General features: G+C 35.3%; 1 protein-coding gene across 23 annotated transcripts in view; it reads left to right on the top strand.

Annotated features, from left to right (window-relative positions):
* The window catches only part of PAM (peptidylglycine alpha-amidating monooxygenase), a 149605-nt gene that overhangs the window by 92960 nt on the left and 31112 nt on the right, over window positions 1-25533 (top strand). For 12 of the 23 annotated variants that reach the window (XM_081053858.1, XM_081053877.1, XM_081053874.1 and 9 more), the window contains exons 13-15: window positions 296-367; window positions 11657-11980; window positions 21628-21757. In XM_081053858.1, coding sequence (XP_080909984.1) covers window positions 296-367; window positions 11657-11980; window positions 21628-21757 — 526 coding nt within the window. The remainder of the gene's footprint in view (window positions 1-295; window positions 368-11656; window positions 11981-21627; window positions 21758-25533) is intronic. The other 11 variants (XM_081053870.1, XM_081053864.1, XM_081053862.1 and 8 more) reach the window with 1 other exon arrangement.

Genomic DNA, 25533 nt, shown 5'->3' with positions numbered 1-25533 from the left:
AATATTACTAAATTCAATTTTTAAAAAGACAAATATGAGCAGTTTTATTATTATATGTTGAAAATTCTGTGTGATGTATATATTACTGAAAGAGTAGTTTATAAGTTATTAAGTCAGAAGTCTGGTAACTAGTGGTTATGCTATAGTTTTTTGTGAATTAGAGCACTTCTACTGAATACATTTTTAATATTGTTCTTCTGAAACAAGACACTAAATAATATTTTATATTGATGATATATTTAAAGTATGTAGTATATACTGCAAATTTATGCTCAACTCCTTTGATACTTTACAGAAACAGAGAGCAAAGATAAGACTTCTTTACTCCAGCAGCCAAAACGAGAAGAAGAAGAAGTGTTAGAACAGGGTATGTATGCTTACTTCTGTAACTAGGCCTATAAAAGTATTCATTATTCAAATAGGCAATTCAATTTTAAAGTTATTGAGATATTTTAGGTTTTTGTTTACCAGTCTCCAAACCTGTGTATTGCTGTTTTTATATAATATGTAATTTATGAGAAAATGGTCAGTTGTTGCAATTTAGCTTTGCAAGTAAAATTCATTGGTGTAATTTAGTCCCATTAGATTTTTCTTTGTTTTAATTTATTTAATATTATAACTTTATATATAGTACAAATATAATAATTAGAAACAATTAGTGAGTTGCTTTTGAAATCTAATGACCTTTACCATTTAAATTCCTATGTATTTAGTATGGTGTGTTCATTAACTATGCTTGAGGTTCAAGAAAAAGAAATTAAGAGTTAAACCTGCGTGTTGCCTCTTTTTTAAGTCATTCTTCTCTGCCTTCAGTAAGGTAGGAGGGATTCTTGTTTTTTGCATTTGTAGTTTTGTATTAAGTTGCCGTCTGATGAGTTAAGAAAGTATCATTCTTCCTCTGTTCTATTTATTTGAAGTGATAATATTTGTAAGTCAGATACTGCATGTGCTGGCAATGAAAAATTGCTCTCCTCAATCTTGGTTTCTTGCCAGTTGTTTGGAAAATAGTACTTTGTGTTAGATATTGGAGTATGTTATCAAGACATTTTTGGCCTAGATATCATGTATTTTAAAACTTTAATGTTAATGCAAACACACTTCTACTGACAACGTAAGGTATGCAGGAAATAGACAGCATTTTTCTATTAGCAACATTTAGACATTTCTGACTCTTTGGATATGGTAAACCCCTATTGGAATTCTTCAAAATGTATTCTATTAGGTCAAAGATATCACTCTTGCACTAATACTATTTGCAAAATTAAAGAATCCAGACTTTTGAAAGGGAAAAAAAATGCACTTTGAAAGAAGTATAGGGTAAACTGTAATTTAAAAGTTCTAAAATTTCAGAGTATGTTCAATAACATCTCATTCTAACAAGTCGTCTTTTAAAATACACAACTTAGCTCAAAGTTGTTTCTATTTTAATATTAAATCAAAAAGGAGATGATTTTATACTAAATGGTTTATACTAAATTATTATACTAAACTATTTAGTATGACTTTAAAATAACTAAAATTATCAATCCTGTGAATACAGAGGGTGCCAAAAGAAATGTATACACATTTTAAGAAAGAAAAAGACTGTATTAAAACTGTAATACTCAACATAGACTGATAACAAAAGATGAATACAAGTCAGGTATATACATTTTTTTGGTACCTCTGGTATATTTGTAAGGAAATCCGTAATTGCAACCTAAATGCAGTAGTGTAACAGTATTTGCTATAATTGTGCCAAAATTTAACCAGACTTAAAATGAATTATTTTGACATTGCACGTACTATTTCAAATATATGTCTTTGAAATAATTTGAGTCATCTTAGAATACATTTCCAAATACCAACATATGTGACTACCATTTAGTAGATGCATCTTGTAAAATAGTAAGTACCTATGGAAACTGAGGCTAGACTATGTTTGCCTTCTGAACTTAGTTGAGTTGATCAGGGGAGACATTGGAACCTCTGAAAGATTAGAAACCCAAGAGGAACCTTAAATGTTAGATTTCACCTGTTCTTTCCAAATAATAGGTTTTAGGGGGTGGCATATATGCCTACAAACCAATCCTTTAATAAATGTTCATATTTTACTATTCATTTAGGCTTTGTGTTTGATAGTATATATGTAATATTGAGTTTAAATATATCCAAAGCTTTATTGGTTCCAGAGAAAAGAATCTATGAACACATAAGAAATGATTTTCCTGTAGTTAACGGTTTTCTTCTACTTGTGAATAAAAATGCTGTAAAGTTATTTCACTTGGGAAGAAAGAAAGCATTATTCTGACTCAATTTTCATACTGAAGAAAATGGGCTATGGTATTCATATGTTGAAATTAGTGGATCCATTCGAATGTCATCTCCCAGATTATGTGAAGACAAATACCTGACTAAAAACCATTTTAATGGCTACTGTAGTCTGTGTATTATTCTACTGGTCATTGGAGACCCTTGGTATAGAATTTAAAGAGAAATACAGAAATATACTAAATACATATTTGTACTTATAGTCCATTTGATTCATTAGTGAGCTCAATCCAGCTCCTTACAATACACAGGGCAAATCTACTTATTACTAAGAGAATATCACATTCTTCTCAGAGATGTTTGTTTACACAAATGCCTATTTGTATTCATTTGCTGAGTAGTTAAATTGACCACATAGCTAATGGGAGGACTCTAATTATTCAAATAAATTATGCCATGTATGCTAAATTTTTAAACGATGCCCTCAAACTTAATCTTTTGCCTTTTTTTGGTGTTCTGGCCAAAACAATTTATGTTCCAAGTACTCTTCCAGGTTGTATTGATTATTTAAATATTTAAAATACCCAATGAATAAAAGCCCTGATTTATTTCAGTTGTTCTAGCCACAAGCTAGAGCATCACTGTCAGTCACACAGAAGATGTCAAACCTCCATTGGAAAAAGAACAGTTAAGGGGCAGGAAGAAAAAGGCCCAAAATATCAGAGTACATGTACTCAAAGGCAAATTCTGTACCCATCAGTGCCTAAATATAGAGATAGTTCTACATGGAAAAACAAAACAAAACCATATTTTCTTTCATTTTCTCTTTTTTTTTTAAGGGAACACCCTTTTTGTTTTTGTTTTATTTTATTTTTTTATTTTTTATTGGGCAATATTGGGGAACAGTGTTCTTCTCCAGGGCCCATCAGCTCCAACTTGTTGTCTTCAATCTAGTTGGGGAGGGCGCAGCTCACTGGCCCATGTGGGAATCAAACCGGCAATCCTGTTGTTCAGAGCTTATGCTCTAACTAATTGAGCCATCTGGCCACCCTCACTTTCTATCTTAATACATTGGAAAGCAGATAGGAAGAATAACAGTAAAGATATGTAATAAAGATATGTTATGTAAAGATAGCTTTACATAACAGTAAAGATATGTTATGTTGGAATGAATGGACATTTATTAAAGTAGGAAAAAGAGAGAGAGAGCGAGTACTCATATTTCATAGGCTGAGAAAAAATGTTGCTGTGCCTCAAATGTGCAGGATGTAGTAGGTACTTCCAACATGGAGAAAAAAATTCAAAGCAAACCAGGAATCTGTGTAACACAGGTTTATCTAATACTCTGTTTCTCCAAGAGAAATATATTTTTTTAAAATTCTAATCACTAAAATTGCTAGCTATTAATTTGGGCCAGAATATTAATTTTGATTGGAAATTAAGTAGCATTTGAATTGTGCAAATCTATGTAGCTTAGCCTGTGCTTACTCACAAACACACTAATGTTCTGGAGTATCCTTATCTATATCTGCTCCTTCTAGAACAAAATTGGTGTGGGCAAATGTATCTCAGACTCTATCTCAAAAGATGTAATCATGGAGACATTCGAAGAACCTCAGCTTTACCTATCAGGTTGTCTGGATCATTTATTAAAATGGGATCCCATTTAATAAAATGGGTTTCCCATTTATTAAAATGGGAAACATTTTAATAAAGCTTTAATTAAGTCTGCAGGGATATTTTTATTTTTATTTTTATTTTTTTATTTTTTTATTTTTTTTTTGGAAATGAAGAGATAGTATATTTTATTTTTTTATTTTTTTTCAAGATATAAAAGAATATTTAATCAAATATTTCATTGTGCATTTAATATTATATTTACTGCAGATGAACCCCAATAGTTTTTTTTTTTTTTTTTTTTTTTTTTTTTTTTTAGTTTCAGGTGTACAAGACAAGGTAATACTTAGACGTTCATCATTTATATCCCTCACACTGTGAACCCCCCTCCCCCCATCCACTATCCCTCCGACCTCACACTGAACCATCACATTATATATATAAAATTATAGTTGGCATTCATTAATGTTTAGCTTCTGGTGTACAATGCCATGATGTAGGGATATTTTTAAAATCACGCTTGACTGGTTTTCAAATAAAATTCATTATAGAAGATACGGAAATTACAGAAAAGTATGAATAAACAAATAAAAGTCATACATAATCCTCAGAAATATTGATGTATATGTACATCTGTGTGTGAAATATACATTACCCATATATGCATTTTATTGTAACATTATTTAAATCATAATGTATGCAGTTTCATATCTGCTTTTTAACCGTATTATATCTTGCATATTTCTTCCTAGTATACAATTATTGGCAAGCCCAGTTTTTAATGGCTGCATAATATCCCCGCCCATACCCCTTTGAAAATAACCAATTTACCTGTAGGTGAGCTTATCTGTGAATGAATTGATTATGCCTTCCTGCAGAATAACACTAGTGGATATTCAAAACATACTGAAATGTCATCAACTTTTAAAACATTGCAAGTGAAGAATTAGCTACGTATGTAATAAGTCCAATAAGCTAAAGAATAAAACCCAATTAGTGGTTCTGAGTGGAGGACATGAATCCTAGGACACTATACAGAATGAGGATGTGGCAACAACGTTTTCCAGGGCAGACACACACACACATGTTCCTCACTTGTATGTTATGATTTGCACTTGTAAGGAACTAAAGCTTGTTTTGTACATTCCCTTTGTTTTTATGCATTATGATTTCTTATTTATGTTCACTGTGCCAAAGGTACAACCTAGGCTTTCTATCAATATTGTTTAGGCAAGGAATATGGGCTGAAACTAAGGCTGACCAGCCGCAAGCAAGAATCTATACAACTGCATTTAGGAGTTCTGAATTTCAGTGTTCCTCTCCTTTAAAATTCAAAGCATAGATGTAGTATTGAAATTTATGTCTGTTGTGTTGGGAAGATTTGATGTCTTAAAAAAACTCAAGGCAGGATCGAAAGTCGAAATCTATAATACGAGTATGTCCTTGTACATTATGCTTTAGACGGCATTTCTTTTTCTTCAGAAAAGGCCTTTAACATGTTTTATTCAGTTTGCTCCATTATGTACATTATGCTTTAGACGGCATTTCTTTTTCTTCAGAAAAGGCCTTTAACATGTTTTATTCAGTTTGCTCCAAACTCTTCTCATTGTAGTCTTTGTACCCTCATATAATCAATCTTTCTACTCAAAGGTCAACATGAGCTACTCTATTCCCAAGGCAGGGAGAATATGACAAAAATACAATTTGTAGAGGAAAAACACTCCATGACCCCAGATAGTTAAAGGTCTTCAGACACCTTCTGCAAAACAGGATAATTTCACATGGTTTTATGCTAACAAAAATGAATTACCCTTGGCATGTTTTATCAAATAAGCAGAATCAAGGGAACACGTTTCCAAGTTAACATGATAATAGTCTACTGTAAAAGCTTGTTAAAATAACAGTTGGTAAACCATTTATGAGAGCAGTAAAACAAAGGCTAGGCTTGGTAGCTAAAATTTCTGTTCCTTTGCTTTGTTGAAAATAGGGTACTCCCTTCATTCCCTAATAAAGTACAAAGGATTTTAGTAGCATCTTAGCTCATTCCAAATACTCTTAATGCCACTTTGCTGTTTTAAAGAAGATACAATTCTTGTTTGTATCCCCACTCACTAAAAATTTATCAGTTTGTTATGATTTATGAGTGGCTCACATGTCTTTATTTATTGAACTCATGTATCAAACACAATTCTAAATACCCCCCAAGGCTCTGGGCAGCTGAGTGGATGCTGTTTTGAATTGTTTTCCTAATAACAGAATAGGCAGATGTGCGTGATCATTTATCACAGAGGTGGGCTTTCCAATATGGATCAGTGTGCATGGTATTTGCATGCTGGTGGCAAGGAATAGGGAGTGATCTCTACTGAAAAGAAAAATCCCCGTTGAGGCATGAAGGAGTTAATGCTAGCCCACAACGTACAAACGTGGAGTTAAGTTGGTAGTATTTTAGATTCTCTTATACTGTGCTGTGTTCTTTTCCTGACACATTAGCTACCACCACAGTTGTGTTTTCCAAATACCAAACCCACTCAGCCAAATTATTTAAAAGACCTAGAGCATTTCTGTATTTCATAAGATTAAGAATCAAAGTTTGAGTGAGAAAAAGACACAAATGAAACTCACTGCAGCCTAAAATCACCAAAGAAATATTTTTGTCTCTATGAGAGTTAGGGGTGACTTTTTTTAACAAAAAAATATTTATTCCAGAATCATTTATTAAGGATCTGCAATAAGAGGAACAGTACTAATCACTGGAAATATGACAAGAAATAAGCGTGTGTGTTTTTATATGAAAATCACCTTTATACGTTGTCACTTATCCCTTCCGAGATAATTTAAATGTACAAAAAACATTTTTTAGAACATCTTAATAGAATTTGATAATACCTGTAAAGTATATTGCCAGTGGTACGTGAAAAGCACCGAAGAAAACAGAAAACTCTTCTACTTTCTCAAACCAAAAAAAAAAAAAAAAAAAAAAGCCAATTACTGTTTTTTAGGCCACTTTTGTGTACATCACATTATGTTATGTATGTATTAACTACTTTGCTAGAATTTTATGTTTTAATAAAAAGAAGACAAGCCAGTATAGAACAAAAAGAAATTTGTTCAGTCAAAGAATAAACCCAGTACCTAAGCTCAGAAGACAATTAATTTTAAAATTTTAAAAATTAGATATAGTAAGATTGACAGGTCTGAGGTAAATTCACAGGAAAGAGTTTATTGGCCAGAATTAAAAAGAGAGGAGAACCTGGATCCAATAGAGTGATCAGTTGGAAGGCAGGCCCCTCAATGAGGCCATCTCCTTTGAATCCCAGTTCAACTTCTTACCAGCTATGCAGGTTCATCATGTCCCATTAGTGTCCTCATCCTAAATGAGGACAATAAGTATTTCATGGACACCAAATGTATTAAATTGTATTAAGCACTCAGCAAAGTGACTGGGTCATGCAAAGCTCTCAAAAAATATTAGCTGCTATTACTATTATCGTAATTTGTAGTTTATAAAGTACTTCTTTATATATATCTCTGTCAACAATAGGTAGGGCAATAATACATCTCAGTTTTTCCAGGACTGTCCCAGTTTATGCCTAAGAATAGATATTAACAACATTCCTTTCCTTCTCACATTGTCCCAGCTTGGGAAATAAATTATATGGTCACCATAGTAGTGGGATTCAGAATAAAATTAGAGAACACCATCCTGAAATATATAGGTTAACAGAGCTGAGGAGAAGGTGGAATATAACCAAGGAGTGTCCCGGGAGGTAAGCTACGAGCAATCACAGGTCAGTTCCACAGAGGTAGAGCAGCTTTAATACCATTCCAGACAGATTTTTGACATCGAAGGTAGAGAATGAGGATCTATTCCGAGGAAGGAAAGGAAGGGTCTTTCAGCATGTCAATCAGAGCATGATAGGAGTCTCAAATGCATACTGTTGATAGGGAAGGAAAATATGTTGACAAGTCAGCATGGCAAATCAGTTGACTTTGTGATTCACTGGTGAGAGAGGGAGGAATCTAATTTTCTGGACTGATTGACCCAAAATACAGCTTCATCACTGAGAGAAATACTGTAAAAAAGATAAAGTATGGGGAGACGATTAGGAGCTCAGTTTAGACTTGTTGAGTTCAAGATTCCTGTGAAACAGATAGCCAAGTGGAAGTTTTCAGAAGGCAGTTATATATACCAGTTTGGTACTAGGAGACCTCCAGATTTAAGAGTCACTTGTCTGGAGGTAGTAGCTTAAGCCTTGTGAATGGCCAAGATCTCTTAATAGGAAGAGGCCTTAGCCCAAGGAAAATAAAGTATACCAGGGATAGACCTCAGAAAACAGTATTTTCATAGGTTGGGCCGAAGACTAAGAGAAAGCAAAGGTGACAGGAAGAGAAGATCTGGAAAGAACAATGTTATAAGGAGAGAGTTTCGACTCTGCTACATGCCCACCAGTAGGTCAAGATAAAGAGTCTCTTGGCTTTGGCAACTAGGAACTCTTAAGTAACTCATGCACAGGTCATATAGGGGTGAAGTAAGAAGTGAAAACAGATGCCTTTGATTTAGGGAAGGAAGAGGATATGAGGAAGGATGTAGCAGTACATAGCCCTGCACTGTACAATATGGGAGACAGACACTAGCCACATGGCTATTTAAATTCAAATATAAATTGATTAAAAGTAAAATTAAAAAGTTCCTCACCCATACCAGCCACATTACAAGTACTCAGTAGTCCCACGAGTCTAGTAGTCCCACAGTAGTCCCATGTTGGGCGGTGCAGATATAGAATATTTCCATTATCACAGAAAGTTATTTTAGTCCGTGTTGGAACTTGTTAAAGGAAGAGAGAAGATGGAAAAGCTTGAAAGACATACTGTGTCTGAGGAGGGTCTCTCCCCACCTCTGGAGCCACTCAAGATAAGCACAAAGTGAATGTGTTTATAGCATATGAGTCAAGTCTTTGGCAAAGAAGTTGTATTAGAAAAGAAAGCAGACAGGAAAGGCTCGATGGGGTGCCAGGAGGGCTGGCAACCCAGAAAACTGGAGTAGGATAGTTCTTTCCCCCAAGGTAGACTAAACATAAAAGGAGAAAAAGTGCAGCTACAACCTCTTTTGACAAAGATAAGAAAAAAAAAATGCTGCAGCAGCCATAGTGACTTGTTGAGAACATAGAGGATTGTAAACTTAGCTTTCTTCCATTATGAAAATCCCAATTCTTGAATATGAAATAAGAACTGATTTTTTAAAGTTTAGGTAAACAGTAGATTGAAGCACATGCATGTTGCATCTAGAGTTTATGTCTTTCCTTGGTAATTATAATAACTATAATTTAGTAATACCTATTTTATGATATACATTGGGCTAGGCATTTTACATTCAGCGATCTTTAAATCCACAAAATAAGGCTAAATAACTTGCCTAAAGATACAGAATACCTTACTAAGTGTCAGGGTTGGATTCAAACACTGGTGTGAAACATGTACTAGACATTGGGCAATAATAACAATATAGGAAAAGACCAGAGCACTCTAGGGGCACATAGAAGAGAGCCCTAATGTGATTGTCAAGGAAGGCTTCTTGGATATAAGTGACGCCTAAGTAAGATCTGAAGGTTGAGGAGTTAGTTGATTGCTGGGGAGAGAATGTCCCAGGTAGAAGAAACAACATCTCAGAGTTGATATTCAAGGAACCAAAATTCCAATATGGCTGTAACATAAAGTGAAGAAAAAGAGAGGAATATTGAGAGGGAGGTGAGATTGGGGTGGAGACCAAAAAACTTCCTCTGTTTATATTCTACTCCATCTGTTACACTCAAGTTTAGATATATTTCCTAAATCGGGATCTTAATATGACTAAGAAAAATAGCTAACATTTCAGGATTCCATATATTTTGTACACCTAAAGAGAAAAAAAAAAACACCTTTCTGGTTTCTGTGTTTAGGAATGTAGGAGATAGCCATCTACTCGTCTCAGACACTCCCATGTAATGAGCTATTTCTAGAGATGCAGCTCTGAAGCTATGTTTTTACAAGGCCAATGCAGCCTTTCTGCAGCCAAGCCTATTACATTGCTCAATTTTTGTTTTCCTAACCCAATAATAATTGTAAGTGATAACTTCGAAGGAACCAAGGGCTCTGTGTTTGGTTTTCATCACAACTTTCAGATTTTTAATGACAAACCTGAATGACTATGCAGAGCTGTGAGCTTGTATTCCTCCATCAATATTAGACAATGACATTGCTTCAAGTTTTAAAATTATGTCGTTTCTCTGTCCCTAAAATAATCTTGTATTTTACTTTTTATAGACAATGGTTCATTGTAAAACAGCATGTTAAACTATTTTATTTAGTGTATGGGGCAGGAGAGTTTAGTAGTAGTGGATTAATTTCTCTTCTGTGAGGCAGAATGCCTCTGTGGCCTTACAGATTTGGTTGAATTGTAATTTGCTTTGTTCATTTTACTGAGATTGGCTCTATTATTTGGTAATTACTTTCTGATTGAAGATTTCACCTGGGATAAGCAGCTTTCATGGGCAAGAACTTAAAACCCATTTTGGAGCATTAAACCAAGGCTATTTGTAAACATGACAGGATCTCTTAGCATCATTATAGAAAGACTTCCTATCCCCTTGCACCAATTTCTTAATAATATATTCTTTAGTAGATTGTATCATGGTTAAACCAGTTATTATTTTCATTTCTCAATGATAGTAAGAAAGATTTTATAAATGTTATCTGATGGTGCTGTAAATGTAATTAAAACAAGCAATAGGACTCCGTAGTCATAGTAATTTTATTAGCATCACTTAGAATAGGGTAAGGAAAAGGAAGAGCTGTGCGTTCGTTATCTTTGGGTTTGGTTTAGGAAAACGGATTTGTGTTTCCATCGAGAACATGCATATGTTTCCCACTCACACACAATATAAATAGTTTTGAAGCCATAGATGTAAATGATGAGGATTAAAATGCTTCCTGAACTTTCCGTAGTAATATTTTATCTGTCATAATCTTTTATAATTTATTTTCATAGAATTAGATTATCATATCCAAGTTTACTCCCTAGTGTAGGAAGACAGGAAATACATTTTAGTGATGAATCATTCCAATTATATCAGTTTGTTAAAATCTCCTCTTTTGTTTTAAACTGCTTTTAAAAGTATTGTCTTCTCACAAGATTATTTTTCTGGAATTTCTTCCTTTTTTGTTTAAAATGAACAACTGGAGCTATTTACAGTAGCACTGCTAACAAAATAACAATAAAACTTTGGTTTTCAAATTGCCAGGTAGATTCATACCTGTTAGATTTTTTGTGTTTTATAGCACCTGCTCAAAAATAAATATTTAATATCTTCTGGATTACATTTTAATAAGCTTTTAAAGTCATCTTCAAAGGATTTGCCTGTAAAGATAGCTGTTTTCTGATGTCGCTGGTGACAATACTTTATTTTAGAAATCTGATGAACTCTAACTTCCATATCAATCCAACTATACTGGGAAAACTATTTATTGAAACGTGCTATACAATCACATATGCATTATTTTGTTTCTACTAATATGCTAATACAGGTTAGCTCCTGTGGTTTGATCCCTAGATAACAGAAATAAATAGTGGTATAGCAAATGAAATGTGAAGCATATTATTTTTTCATGTTCTGGAAAATCATCTCTTCTTTTTCTCTTCGTGCTTGAAAGTCTGAGAGCAACCATCTCTCTCACTTATTTTTATGGTACAAAATTTTGTAAATTTTGTAATCTTATCAACCCCCACCCCTTATCTCTTCTCTTTTTTTCACAGGTGATTTCTATTCACTGCTTTCCAAGCTGCTAGGAGAAAGGGAAGATGTTGTTCATGTGCACAAATATAATCCTACAGAAAAGGCAGAATCAGAGTCAGACTTGGTAGCTGAGATTGCAAACGTAGTCCAAAAGAAGGATCTTGGTCCATCTGACACGAGAGAGAGTGCAGAACATGAGGAGAGGGATAATGCCATTCTTGTCAGAGACAGAATTCACAAATTTCACAGACTAGAATCTACTTTGAGGCCAGCAGAGAGCAGAGTTTTCTCATTACAGCCGCCCCTACCTGGTGAAGGCACCTGGGAACCAGAACATACAGGAGGTGCGTTTAGGGCTTTGTTTTTAAAGAATAAAATGTGAAATGCTGAAATCAACATTAGCAAAATCTGAAGGGAATAAAAATGAATGTGTGAGAAAAACTCATCAATTAAAAGGACTTATCATTATAAAAAGTATTACTCAGATTTGGGTTAATCAGATGTCACATTTTTTTAAGGAGTCGGTCTTTTTGTTTTGGCCCAATGCTTCATAAATTTAGTTTCTGCTCAATTGGTGAGCCAGAATTACCAGGACCAAAACTATTTGCATCATGTCAGGGACGATGGCATATGAAATTCACAGTAACAGTCTTATGTCAACATTCTCCATTTCGCTCCATGGAAAGAAACTGAAAATTCAAAACATGATATGTAAAGTCCCAGCGTATGAAATGCTGATCCACTACCTTCTTTTAAGGTGTTCAGATTCTTCTCAAAGGAATCTTATACTTCAAACAGTCTCATCCAATTGACTTCTAAAATGTAACCATGTTTATGACTTTGATCTCTTAAGTTCCATTATCAATTACTATCATAATTAGAAAGTTGAGTAGTTATTTCTGAAGGAACCTCCAGCAAGTGAATAACCATCAGATTTATCTTTATTTCTAACCATGATTGGCTTCCATAATTAGAAGACAATACCTTATTCCCTTCAGGTTTCTGTACCAGCAAGCAATGGATGCCTCATCTGTATCTTTAATTGTGTTGTGGCTTCTATGATATTGATTGTGTTTCATGTTACTTGCTAACGTGGAAAGCCAGATAATACAGCATGTGGTGATGATCTCCAAAAAAATAACAGATATTCCTGCATGGCAGCTGTCCATGTGTGGGCTGGAATGGCACAGGCTGCCAATTTGATGTTTTCAAATACAGCTTTGCAGGAAGCCATAAATTATTCAACACCCAGCTGATTTTTATTTATAATTGAAAAAAGAAATTATCATGCAGTGCCTTTTGCTCACATGGAAGTTTCTAGCATTGTCCTTTGGGAATGGCCTAGGGGTCTCTATGAGATGTTAACTAGAACCCAGATTTTTACCTCTTCATATTTAAACAGCATTAGCCCTGCTCTAACTCATTCTAAATTTACCTAATAAAACTGTTTTTCAAGAAGTGGTCCCTAGATCCCCTTGCAGTGGAATCTAAGGTGCTTGTGAAAAGCCTCAACTCCAGAATCCTACCAAAGAATGAATTACATCTCTTGAGTACGGTGCTTAGAAATTGGCAGTGTATCAAGCCCCTATCCATTTCATAAACATACTGGGCTGTCTGTCTGAACCTCTCTATTAAGGACAGTAAATTGTAACCCAAACAACATGGAAATACAAAAGGCAAAAGGTCCTCTTTGGCAAGAATACAATTCTAGTCACGTGTGAAATGTTAGAGTTTCAGCATGCTTCATTCCATGACCTGTGCTTGTTTGTTACTCTTGGGTTTGAAATAGTACCATGGTCTTTTATAGGCATCATAAGTATCAATGTAAAAATCATAGTTTGACTTAAGACATTGTATTCCTGAAACCTGCTTAGTTTTTCTAAGACAGAAGTGCTTAAAATACCCGAAATACTTTTACTTGCCAAATCTCTTCAGACCTTCCAGGTGGTCAAAATGGCAATGCCCAGGAGAAAAATGTTGCTCCAGAATCTGGTTCAGGAAGTTTCCTTTCATTTTAAACATTGGGGTGAATATCAATGAAGTCCATAAAACAATGAGTTTTATAGAATAGTAGCACACAGCACAAATCCTAATTATAAAAAGGAAATGTGTATGTGTTTCCTTTGTGAAATGATTTATTTTAGTGTTATTTCACTACTCTGACTTAAAAACTTCTTAAAAATTAAATGCAAAATACCAAAACTTATATTTAGGTAAGCTATTTCTAAAAGTCTTTTTCTTTTCAATTCTTTCTCCCTGTTTACCATAACACAATATAATATCTAACTTTAACTGAAGATAGTCCAGTCCTTTGTATAAGCCAGTAAAAGACCTATCCTCAGGAAGCTTTCAATTGCAAAAAAATGAATAAATAAATAGGAAGTCATTACCAGGTAATGTCCTAATAAAATATATTAGTAGTTTAATTCATGTATATTCCCCACCATGTGAGGAAGGGAAATAAATTTGATGAATAATCTTCTAGTGTTTCTTTCATACCCTTTCTTTACTCCAGGCAAAGCTGAGAATGGGACCCTAATGGTCCAGAGGAATTAACTGTCTCCCTAAGTGCCTAATTTGCTAAAGAGAATTGTATTAGCTGCAAAGATGAAAGAAGCTTTTCATATGAGAGTATTACTAAGAAAAAACTGTAAGGCTATTGTGTTGCTGAATATTATAGCTCATACTCATTTCATGTGTCTTTGATACCAATTATTAATTTTCAGATGAATACACGGAAGCCTAGGGAAGTTAACCCATTTGAATGAGGTCACAGAGTCTGAATTTAAAACTTGGACATTAGACTTCTAATGTGCGCCTTCTAGTTCTTTACACTGCAGTACAACTGTGCTCAATCAAAGAGGGGCTAACTTGCTTGCCCAGTTCAGATACACCTCCCTGGGCTCTGGACCCTCACTGCTTGGAAGCTGAGACTTACACACGAGACCGTTTTCTCATGTCCCCAGGTCATGGCACCAGCACAGCCTAACACAGTGGCATTTTTAGAAGCAGCACTTTATATTTTATTGACACCCCACCCCCCAGATTTTGAAACTGCAGTATGGTGATGGATCCCATCCAGCTGATTGGAGGATTCAAAGGTGAAATTATTGGATCAGCTCAAAAATTGGGTTTGACTGTGTATGGTAGGTTCAAGACTTCCTGAATGTTTCAAAATCAATACTACTTTATGGACCTTCAGATTGGTCTGAATTTCACTGTTTCCACACCCTGGCAACTGCCTTTAAAGTTAAGTTTTCTACTTCACTATGAGTTGATTATGAGGGGGCAAAACAGAATGACACCTTCCAGCTTTGCAGAGCTGAGGAAGTCCTTCGCATTGCTAGGAAGAGATGATGATGGATTGTGTCTTCAGTGTGTCTCTAAGAGTACAGCCATCTGCCAATAGCACCACTTTTTAGGTTTTGTCTTTGTGACTTTTGGTGAGGTTCAGGGTCAGTTCTGAACAGTTGTGGTAACAGTTGTGAAAACAGCATTAGAAATAGAAAAAATTCCTGGATAGGCTCGGCTAGAGTAGACTAAAGGTTTTCCAGCTGTTGTTGGATGGGATATACCTATGGTGGGAAATAGTCGTGGCAGCCTCCCCACCACACATGCACGCATGGGCACAATACAGGAGGCCCCAGATCAGTTCTTCATTGTGTAAAATAAAATTTGAAAACCACTCCATGGATTTAGTGGGATACAGAACACTTCAGACTCTGGAGCCTGACTGCCTGGCTTTGAGTCCCAGCTACACCACTTATTATGTGGTCCCTCAGTAACTAATACATGGAAAGTGCTTTGAACAGTTTCTGGCACATAGAAAACATTTAATAAATGTTATAATACATTACCAATAATTATGACTATTATTGCTACCATTGAGGTCATGTTGGATGAAAATTTCAAAAATTTAAACATGAAAGAAGTAGAACTAAATAGTAATTACTTTAATTTAAGCAGCATCTCTGAGAGAATTGTCTTGCAATATGTAGGAAAGCTGCAAAATTTGGCACTCTAATTTGATAAATTATGAAAATGACTTGGCAGTGTTCTATCATAATGGGAGTTTATGCATCTTCAAATCTCTGATCACTTAAATATTGATCTGCCTTGATATTTGCCTGTGATCTGTGATACAGGGTGAAAATATTTAACTTGTTAAATTGAGAAATAATTGCACTCCTTTTTATACCTAACATAGTTTGGTTGCCCCCATTAGTTTAACATCTATGTTGAGACAGCATTAACAGAGTAGAAACAAAATGTTAGATGTCTTCATGCTACTTGTCTTCTGGAAACTAGACTCACTGAACAATAAATTTAAAACTACAGTAGTTATTCTCACTGGCAAATTTGATTGGACTACTATTTGCTATCATATGCCCGATTCACCACATATTGCATACCACTGGACATCTAAAAATACTAATGTATTTGTGTGATGCTGTCCCATCAGATAAGAGAACTCATAGAGTCCTTAAATATTCTATGATACATTTAGATTTTACTTAATTTCTATGGACAGCTTTTACTTGAGTCTATCCTTTTAACATTATTTCAGCCATATGTTTACCTCTAGGTTTAAGTCATACAGTATTTCCAGGGTGAAATAAGGCATTCAGTTGGATGAATTTCCATGTATGGAGGGGAAGAGAATAATAAAAACAAACACATATGTAGCCCTTACTATGAACCAGGCTAAGTGTTTTAGATGTATTAACTCGTTTCATCCTCATAACAAGAACCCTATTTAGAAACCCACCCAGAGAGGAAGGAAGTGCCATAGCTCAAGGAACCATGATTCAAAGTCAGGCAGACTTGCTCCAAGTCTTGGTTTTTAATCCCTTTTGTTATTCTGCCTCTCACAATAAAATAAACAGTAGATAGATAGATGATAGATAGATGGATAGATAGACAGACAAACAGGAAGATGACAGTTTTTCCAATCATCCCATTATCTCTTCTACAATCATAATAACTATAGTTGTATATTACCTTTGGTCATGCTGTCTCAATCACTCTCCAATGAGACGTTCTCATTTGCAAATAAATTTTAAAAAGAAAAGAAATCCTACTAACGTTTTTGAGCCCCTTGTTATGTCTTTTAAATCACAAATGTCCATATCTCTAAGTTCCTTTTCTGGAGACTTTTCACTTTCTTTCTGAGCTATCTTGTTGCCTTGGTTATTCATGGCAATCACTGATTTACTATTTCTCTTCCTAGACATCTACAGGAGTGGCTTCTGCAACAGGTTGATAGGTATGCGAAGAGCTTTTGAAGTTCCAAAGCTCTTTCTGCACCAGACTCAGAGCCCGTTTGTTTCAGCAGTTCTGTTTACTCCTGCAGGGATCCGCCCAGATAGGTGGGGCCAGGGGCGGGCTGAGTTGTGACAGGTGGCCCAGAGCAATGGCCCTTGTTATGTCTTAATTCTCTTCCTCACTTCACTCTCATTAAATGAAACATTATAATTAATTATTGTTTTCTTTCTGAAGTGAGTATAAATATTTTTCCTATAGTTTGAGTTAATTATAGTTATCACTGGCACTTTTGATGAATAACAACCCCTGACCAAAATAAGGCATCTTTTCCTCCCTAGATGAGAATTTGCAAGTGTAGAAAAAGTAACCACTAATTTTTGTTCTTATTCTTGCAGTCTTCCAGTGATTTCATCTGGGTTTTTTCTTTAAGATTAAATATAATAAACAACCTAGTTATGCTGACGTTGTCATAGTTCTGGGCTTGAAATCATATTGTTTCTCAACTTTATCTATTAGTCCTTATGTAACACAGATAAATGAATGCCCTTTTAAATGCTTATTAATAACTTCATATGAAAGCAGGATTGATCACTAGCATTAATCTCTTTCTTGGAAAGGTATAATTCATTAATCCTTTTAGTGATTTATTGATACAATTTTAATAATAACATTTCACTTTTTTCTGAAAGGAGTAACTTTTTTTCTAAATATATGGTGGAATATGGGGCTGCACATTTACCTTCATTTATAGTGAATGCAGGGTTCTTCTAAAATAATACTGTTATGTGAGATTTGAATTTAGAGCAGCTGACACTTGGAGTTGCTAATAGTTTGCCCAAGGTCATGTGTAAAAATATTGTATTTCATTTTCAAATTAAAACTGTAAGTCTACAGAATTAACTAGTCGTGTATTGAATCACTTTTTAAATAAAAGCTAAGAAGAATCTGAACTCAGAATTTTAACTTCTCCATGATTGATAATGTGAAGTTTAAGTTAGTCCCAAATTTATTTTATCATACAATTTCTTTAGTAAGGATTTGAGATTTTTCTTTGTTGGACAAGTTATTATTATTAATAGATAAATATTAGAAAATAATCGTCCTTGATATTGATGCCTAAAGTCTGGCCCAAGCCAACAGTTCATTTCCTACGAAATGATAACGTGACCTAGGATGAGCTGGTATGTTCTGGCATTCTACGATTCTCATGTAGAAATGGGCCGGGATTGGAAAAGCATCAGTATTAATTCCATATACATACACCACTAGTCCTAAATGATGACTGCCTGGATTCTTGATCATTTAATCTTAAAACAAACAGCCTTTAACTACTAATAATGAAAAAGATGATGACACTGGAAGCAAAAACATCAATTAAATGAACTAATGTTCACAGAAGAGAATGTGAACTCAGTTTTCCTCAATACTTGTCTTAGAATTTCTGGTTAGCACAGAGGCCTAGATCCTAAAGGGTTTGAGGTCTTGGCTCGGTAATCTTAATAAATGTGCAATTACATTTTTAATGAAGTTAAAAATAATATATTCTCTCCAACCATTCTTGCCATGCACAGAATAGCTCTCATTTACATTTACTCACTATTAAAATAGCCAGTTTGCCCAGTGTCAGCCCTCTTAGGTATTTACTTACATATCAACTTTGCTCTTGAAAATTCACGGAAAGTATGTTTTAATAAATGTGTTATATGTATTTACATTGAGTTTCCGTCTTGAAAATTTCCAACCAAAAAGGATTCTTGTAGGCGACAAATAGTTAATAGCCTAATATTAGTGCTGTTTGCAGACTTACAAGTGCTTCTTAATCTAAGGTCAGTGATCCTTGGGATGATTCATAGCTACTAGGTAAAGTTCTTTACACAGTACTTCCCATATTTTATGAGCATCACATTTGATCCCAGAAAATATTAGTGTTCGACATTGCACATTTTCTGTCAGAATTAGTATCTCTGCCCTTTCATGAGCACCTAGCTTCCAGTACCTGTTCGTAGGGCACTGAATAGAAGGCTTCCAGGAGCCATAATACTTGTTTATTATCTTTAAGGAAAATGATTAGCCAATTAGCATTTTTACCGAGTCTCTTCACAATGTCTTCAGTACAGTGCTAGGGGTAAAAAGAGGTAGTACGGCGAATTCGAAGGTTATGAGGCTTTTTAAATGCTGGTTGACAACTTACACAAGAAGGACTACTGCGTGGAGTTCAGGTCGGTGCATTTAACTGGCCATTGCAGTGGGCCAAGTCCTGTGCAACACTTGGTGACAAAACAGTGACTATGGCACGACCTCAGCCTTCAGGAAATTCCAACTAGTTGTAGTGGTTCGGGGCTCTGAGAATCTGATGAAAGCAACTAAGTATCTACATTGTCATGAGGTTCGAGGTTCTCTTGGAGCTCACCCAGAATCTTCGGGAGCTGGTGAATGAGTATAGAATGATGACTACCAAGAAGACAGGCTATAACAGAGATGAGAATGAATGAAGTTCAACATGAGATTCAAGCAACTTTAAAAGTTATAAAACATTGTCTTTGGGGTATGATTTATCCATCTGGTGATCCATCTAGACATCTCTATTATGCTTATGCCCTATTTCCAGAGTTTACTTTCATAAAGACAGTTTTAATTATGTCGCCCCATGCTTAAAAACCTTCAGTGGCTCCCAATCGTCTGTAGCAGCAATTTGTGTCCTTTTTTCCTAGTGAGACATGCGTGATAGATGATGAATGCTATTCATCTTAGCAGCCCCGTTCACATCCACTGCTGTGCCCAGAACTGTTTGCAAATTTAGAAATGCCAGCTGTAACTCTGCCCCCCTTCTCTCCACCTCAAGAAGGCGTATCAAAGCACACGTGAGTGAGAATGACATTCTCATGTGCTCTAACATATTTCAAAAGTAAATTATTCCCAAACTCTGTGCTTTACTGCTACTAGTAAAGTACGTGCAACATGCGTCAAAATTAATCATAATATAGAGCAAGACACCACTGCTCAGAACTACATGCATTCATTTTTAAATCCATACTCCTTCATGTGGTGTACAATACATTTTCCAGTCTAAACCAGATCTTGGGGTCTGGTGATCCTGCTTCCTGCTCCCCTGCCCCCACCTGACATCCACAAGTATCTTTTCCCAATTACTTGATCTTGAAGCACATTTTGCAATTATAAACGTCCTCTCTCAGAATCTTTCTGACCTAAATATTCTCTGCCCACTTCTGGACTCAGTGAACCCCCACTTACCTTTATGGGCAAACACACATTTCTTCCTCTGGGAAACTTCCAAGGTCTGGCCTTAACCCCACCTTCTTCTAAGCCAAGCCTCAGGAAGGATTACGGGCCCTCTCCTGTGTTCCCGCCCTATGTTGTGTCATAAGTCTTTCGTTTCTGTTTTAGGAGTTCCTCAAGGCCAAAAACAATGTTTGCTCTTTGTGTTCCCAGAATCTAGCATAAAGCCTCACACAGACAACACACTTAGGGAATATTTGTTAAAGAGCTTCGGCAACGTTGTGGGCAGACCTGCTCTCGCATCCTATTGATTGTGCTATTTTGTGAATTTTTAGTAAAGAGAATAATTAAATGTGTGAAGGTAAAAGCATTTTTGAGTAAAAAAAAGGACTATTTCTTTTTGTGTAGTTGAGAGAATTATTTTAAAGTGTTTATTCTCACAATAGCATCCTCTCAGTTTTCAGAAGCTAATTGTACAAGCCCTGTGCTTCTCTTTCAAAATCCTCATCTTTAATGCCTATCTTTGAGATTTTACTGCGTGTTGCCACATCCTCCAGAGCGTGAGGAGGATAAATGAGAGTCGAATTGCTTATTTTCTACTTCTTGGCATCTCTATTGAAGCATTTGAGAGAGAAAGAAATATTGACACTGATAGAACAGATTTTATTCTAGTATCTTCATAACTTTATATCCTCAGTTAGTGTAGCTACTCCATATGTCATACCTCTTTATTCGTGAGCATGTTTATAAAAGAAATTAACACAAAAGAACCCAGGTATTCTCTATAAATGCATTCGGATCTAAAATGAGAATTATTTTGGAAGTCATTTAGTCACAGAGTTTCTGTGATTTTTACTTTCTCTTATGTTAGGAAACAGTGAAATATAAGCAGTAAAAGAGAGCGTCTCTCCATTCCCATTCAGTGTTATAAGAACATTGAAATTAGAAAAAATGAGATTATATCTTATATAGTCCCTCGTACAAAGGATAATTAATGATGGTTTATTGTAGTGTCTAATGTATATTGAACATCCACAATTTACACAGGAATTAACTGAGGGAGAGACAGACAGACAGACTTGGTTATGCTTGGTATTTATTTACAACATTTAAAAGCTTTGTATTAAAACAATGCCATCCATGTTGCCATGTTGTCCAGAGATAGTAATTTAAAATAAGTATTTTGTTAAGAAGAAGGTGGTCTCAGATTTGCTCTTTAATCACTTAAGGGTAAGCTGGTTTTCCAGGCATCTTGTCAACAGGAAAAGAAAGCATGTAATTCCCCCAGAAGTTCCCAGTCGCTTACTTTGTCATGGCTCAGGAAGCTACTTGGCATGTGCATGTGGTACATTATATGTAGAGCACGGCTTGATTTTTTTTCCTTTGCATCTAGTGACATTACTGCATGATTATCTTATAACCAATGTGAATCTTCATGAAGTTATACTCACTTTCTTGTTTATACTAAATGTATGGATTTATCTTTTAGATTTCCATGTGGAAGAGGCACTGGATTGGCCTGGAGTATACTTGCTACCAGGCCAGGTTTCTGGGGTGGCTCTGGACCCTAAGAATAACCTGGTGATTTTCCACAGAGGTGACCATATCTGGGATGGAAAGTAAGTAATATTTTTCCTTTAAGGGGTAAATAAAAAGAGCATGCATCACTTTTCTTTAAACTAAAAGCAGTACTGTGAGAACTATCAAGCTGCCTTTTGTACTTGACTTTTGTGAGCAAAATATATTTGTTCTTTCAATGTATGACTGTGACAAGTAGCAGAGAGGAAGTCTCGTGAATTTTAAAACAAAATAGTTTTACCAACTAGTTTAGGAAAAGAAGGCAATAACAATCTGTGATTCAGCCTGCTTACCATTGTGCTGCCTCCTCCTTCTAGTTACCTTCACATTCATCATAAGAAGAAGAATATTAAAGGCAGTTAAGGAATTGGCTGAGGAATTTCAAGACTTCAGAGGAAATGCATCATGATAAATGATCAACTAAGAAAGTTATTAGCTGAGTATAATAAAGCACTTTACTTCCATGGGCTGGTGCAGACTAGCCTAGGCCATTCTTCTCCTTTCCTTCAGTCTGCTCCATGGTGGTGATAGCTACTAGCCTTCTGGAGATTGCAGCTGGAGGAGTTGGGCCAGCACATGTGCAGAACTAGTCAGTTACCTTGGCCTTCACATTTTCATTTATAGTTTTATTGCTCAACTGTGCTCTTTTCACGAGCACCAAAGACTTCATCACACTAAGACCATCCAATACTTCTGCTGTTCCCTCTGAATTTCTCTTTCCAACCTTTCATTCTATCTTCCTCCACTTTCTTATAGGGATTTTTGGCAAAAATGTCTAACATTTATTGAGTATTTACTGTGGGCCTATCACTCTTCTAAATGTTTATGTAAGTTATCTCATGACAGGCACTGTTTATTGAAAATGATTTTCAAATTATTTTCATCATTCACATTTAAATTTTTTTTTTTTTTACTTAAGTATAACTGGTAGACACTCTTATATGGGTTATAGTTGTTTGGGTGTACAATATAGTGATTTGACATTTTTATTCCTTACAGTGTGATCACCCCACTAATTCTAGTAATCATCAGTCACTGTGTTAACTTATCACAATATTATCGACTCTGTTCCCCTTCATCTTTTCATCCACCCCACCACCCCACTCCTTTCTCGTAACTATCATTCACATTTTACAGATGAAGAAACTGAGAGAAGGTAAGTATTTCGCCCCAAGTCTCAGTCTCAAGTGGGAGAGGTAGGCTTCTCTTTTTCTCTCCATCTGACTCCAGGGCTGGCCTGCTTACCCACTTTGAGATACTACCTTTTGTAGGGTTGTAAACATATTTATATAATTTTATGTTTAAAAGCTTGCTCCATCATTTTGCAGTTTATTTTAGTTCTCCAGAATAATGAATGTCCATTTATTCATTTGTTTTATCACAAATGTACATATGAAGTAAATTCTAAAATATATTATCAATTAAGTATAATCAGTCTTCTCCTTTCAAGTATACAGCTATAGGGTCGGAAAAATTGAAGATACATATAGATGTAAATATAGATATAGATATATGGATATATTTTTTAATTGTTCTTTTCCTCTATTTTCAGAGGTGTTCATTAAATTTATGCTAAACTTGCTCTGTACGTGTATATGTGTATACGTCACATATACACGTATGTAGTTTTCTTTGTGTAATTGAAGGTGGAATTCAATCAGCATTTCAAAATAGATTGGTAGCTTTGTTACTGTTTAGTTGTCCTTTCCAGTTGTCACTCTTGAAAATGGAATCAGAGAAAGAGATCACTTCAAAGTTCAAAGCAAACAACCGAACTCAGTATTCCAATTCATACTTCTCTGTTACATGGTCTTGGTCATTATTGAACATCTAATGGTTTTTTAACAAGTGCTTTTAAAAGCAAACTATTACTATTCATTGTAGCATATTCTTCATTTTAATGAATATTGCTACATTTTCTGCATGGATTTCTAGCCACATTTTACCAGACAAGAAAATTGCAGCATCATTTTCTCCCATTGATACTGTTTCAGCTGGCTAAAGCTAAATTGGACAAAGTCCAATTTTCCATTTTAATGTGATATTCATTCCAAGTAAACAGCGGAGGCTGGAATAGTTTAATAGAAAAGGGGATCAGGAAAAGGCAGCTCATGGTATGAGATGACACAAGACCATGAAACAAGAGCCACATAAGAACATTTTCTGTGACTTATATGGCAGGCCTCACTGAAAAACTGCTTTTTCCTGGCCTCTAGCTTTCATCTAGATAACCAGTTCATGTGTCAATAGATTCCAGTTTCATTGCCAAGCCCTGGTGAGTTTACCGTGATATATGGCACCAGGCAAAGTGGTGGTGTTAAAAATGCAAGACTTCTTCAGAGCAGATGTGCTGATTTAACTCTTTAAATCTGTTTCTTCTTTCTTCGTCACCTTTATCTTGCCGATGTAAAAATATTTGTTATTTGTCTTTCCTTCTGCCTCTGCTGTGTTGCCAGTTGGCCCCCAGCACCCTTTATAATCTGTGGTTATGAGGAAAGTCTCTTCTAGCACTCAGATCTCTGAACTGTCCCCTTTATTATACTTGAAGAGAATTGGAAGTGGATTGCGCTGTTATTCTTTAGGAAACTAGATTCGGATTTGTGGGCTCTGCTCTGTGAACAGTCATGCGTGACCATCCTATCTACACACATAAGTCACATTATATAAAATAAACGGAGTACATAGTTTTACTTCTCCCTCATTAAGTATCCAGGGGATTGTACGAAGAAAAAGCACCTTCCTGTAAAATTTATGATGTGTTAGTGAGAGACAATGGAAATTAAAGAGTGTGTGGAAATGGCATGCTGGTTGCTACCACTACTTGGATGGAGTAGTGAGAAATCTGTACTAGTTTTTCTTGGAATCTTTCCCATCCTGATATTTCTCATGTTCTTAAAATTATAGGTTCCGTAAGGTCAAGGCTTGCTCTAAACCAGAAGCACTCTATATATCCCCAAATTTTTAGGTGATTACTCTTTATGTATCAGACGGTGCTTGGAGTTATTAATAATCTCTAATTATACTTAGTACCCAAAGCTACGTTGATATCATCACATCGACTCTTGTGATCAGTACTGTTACTCTTCATTGTTAACTGATGGTCTTGATCAGCCCTTACTCTTCTACTTAACCATGCTCAATAAGCATGGCAATAATAATAATAATAATAGTAATAATAATAATAAACCACTTAATCCCCTGAAAGATGGTTGTCACACCCTTTCTCAATTTGCTTTCCATTTCCCTTCCTCTCTGTCCCTTACTTCAATTTGGCTACTTTAAGAAGGTTCTAACTGAAATGGGAAATGCCTCTTACCAACAGGATGTAATGAAACTTTAAAGAACCTCTTGTCTGCCCTAGTGTTAGGGCAGTATGGCAGCTAGAGCTCTTTAAACTTTAAATGCTTCCCAGCAGGAGCTGGGTAGCCCTGGTTCAGGAGCTCCAGGAACAGCTATTCCTGGGCCACTGTCTGAAAACACCATCACTGTCAAGTCTCGCTTCTTGGCTTTCTTTCTTTCTTTCTTTCTTTCTTTCTTTCTTTCTTTCTTTCTTTCTTTCTTTCTTTCTTTCTTTCTTTCTTTCTTTCTTTCTTTCTTTCTTTCTTTCTTTCTTTCTTTCTTTCTTTCTTCTTTCTTCTTTCTTTTTTTTTTTTTAATGTGTCTCAGCTATAGTTGAGGTTCTGCTATGCAGGATTCACATCACATACCCACTTCACTAAACCATGGGTTTTACCCCCAATTTTTAGCTGTTAAAAGTTGTTTCCTTTATATCTTTTATCATTTCTTCACATGGAGTGGAAAGGAGTCTTGGAAGTTG

Source organism: Rhinolophus hipposideros, assembly GCF_964194185.1.
Source record: "Rhinolophus hipposideros genome assembly, chromosome: 7".
Lineage (NCBI taxonomy): Eukaryota > Metazoa > Chordata > Mammalia > Chiroptera > Rhinolophidae > Rhinolophus > Rhinolophus hipposideros.
Note: the sequence above shows the minus strand (reverse complement) of the source record. Positions and strands in the feature narration are given on the sequence as shown.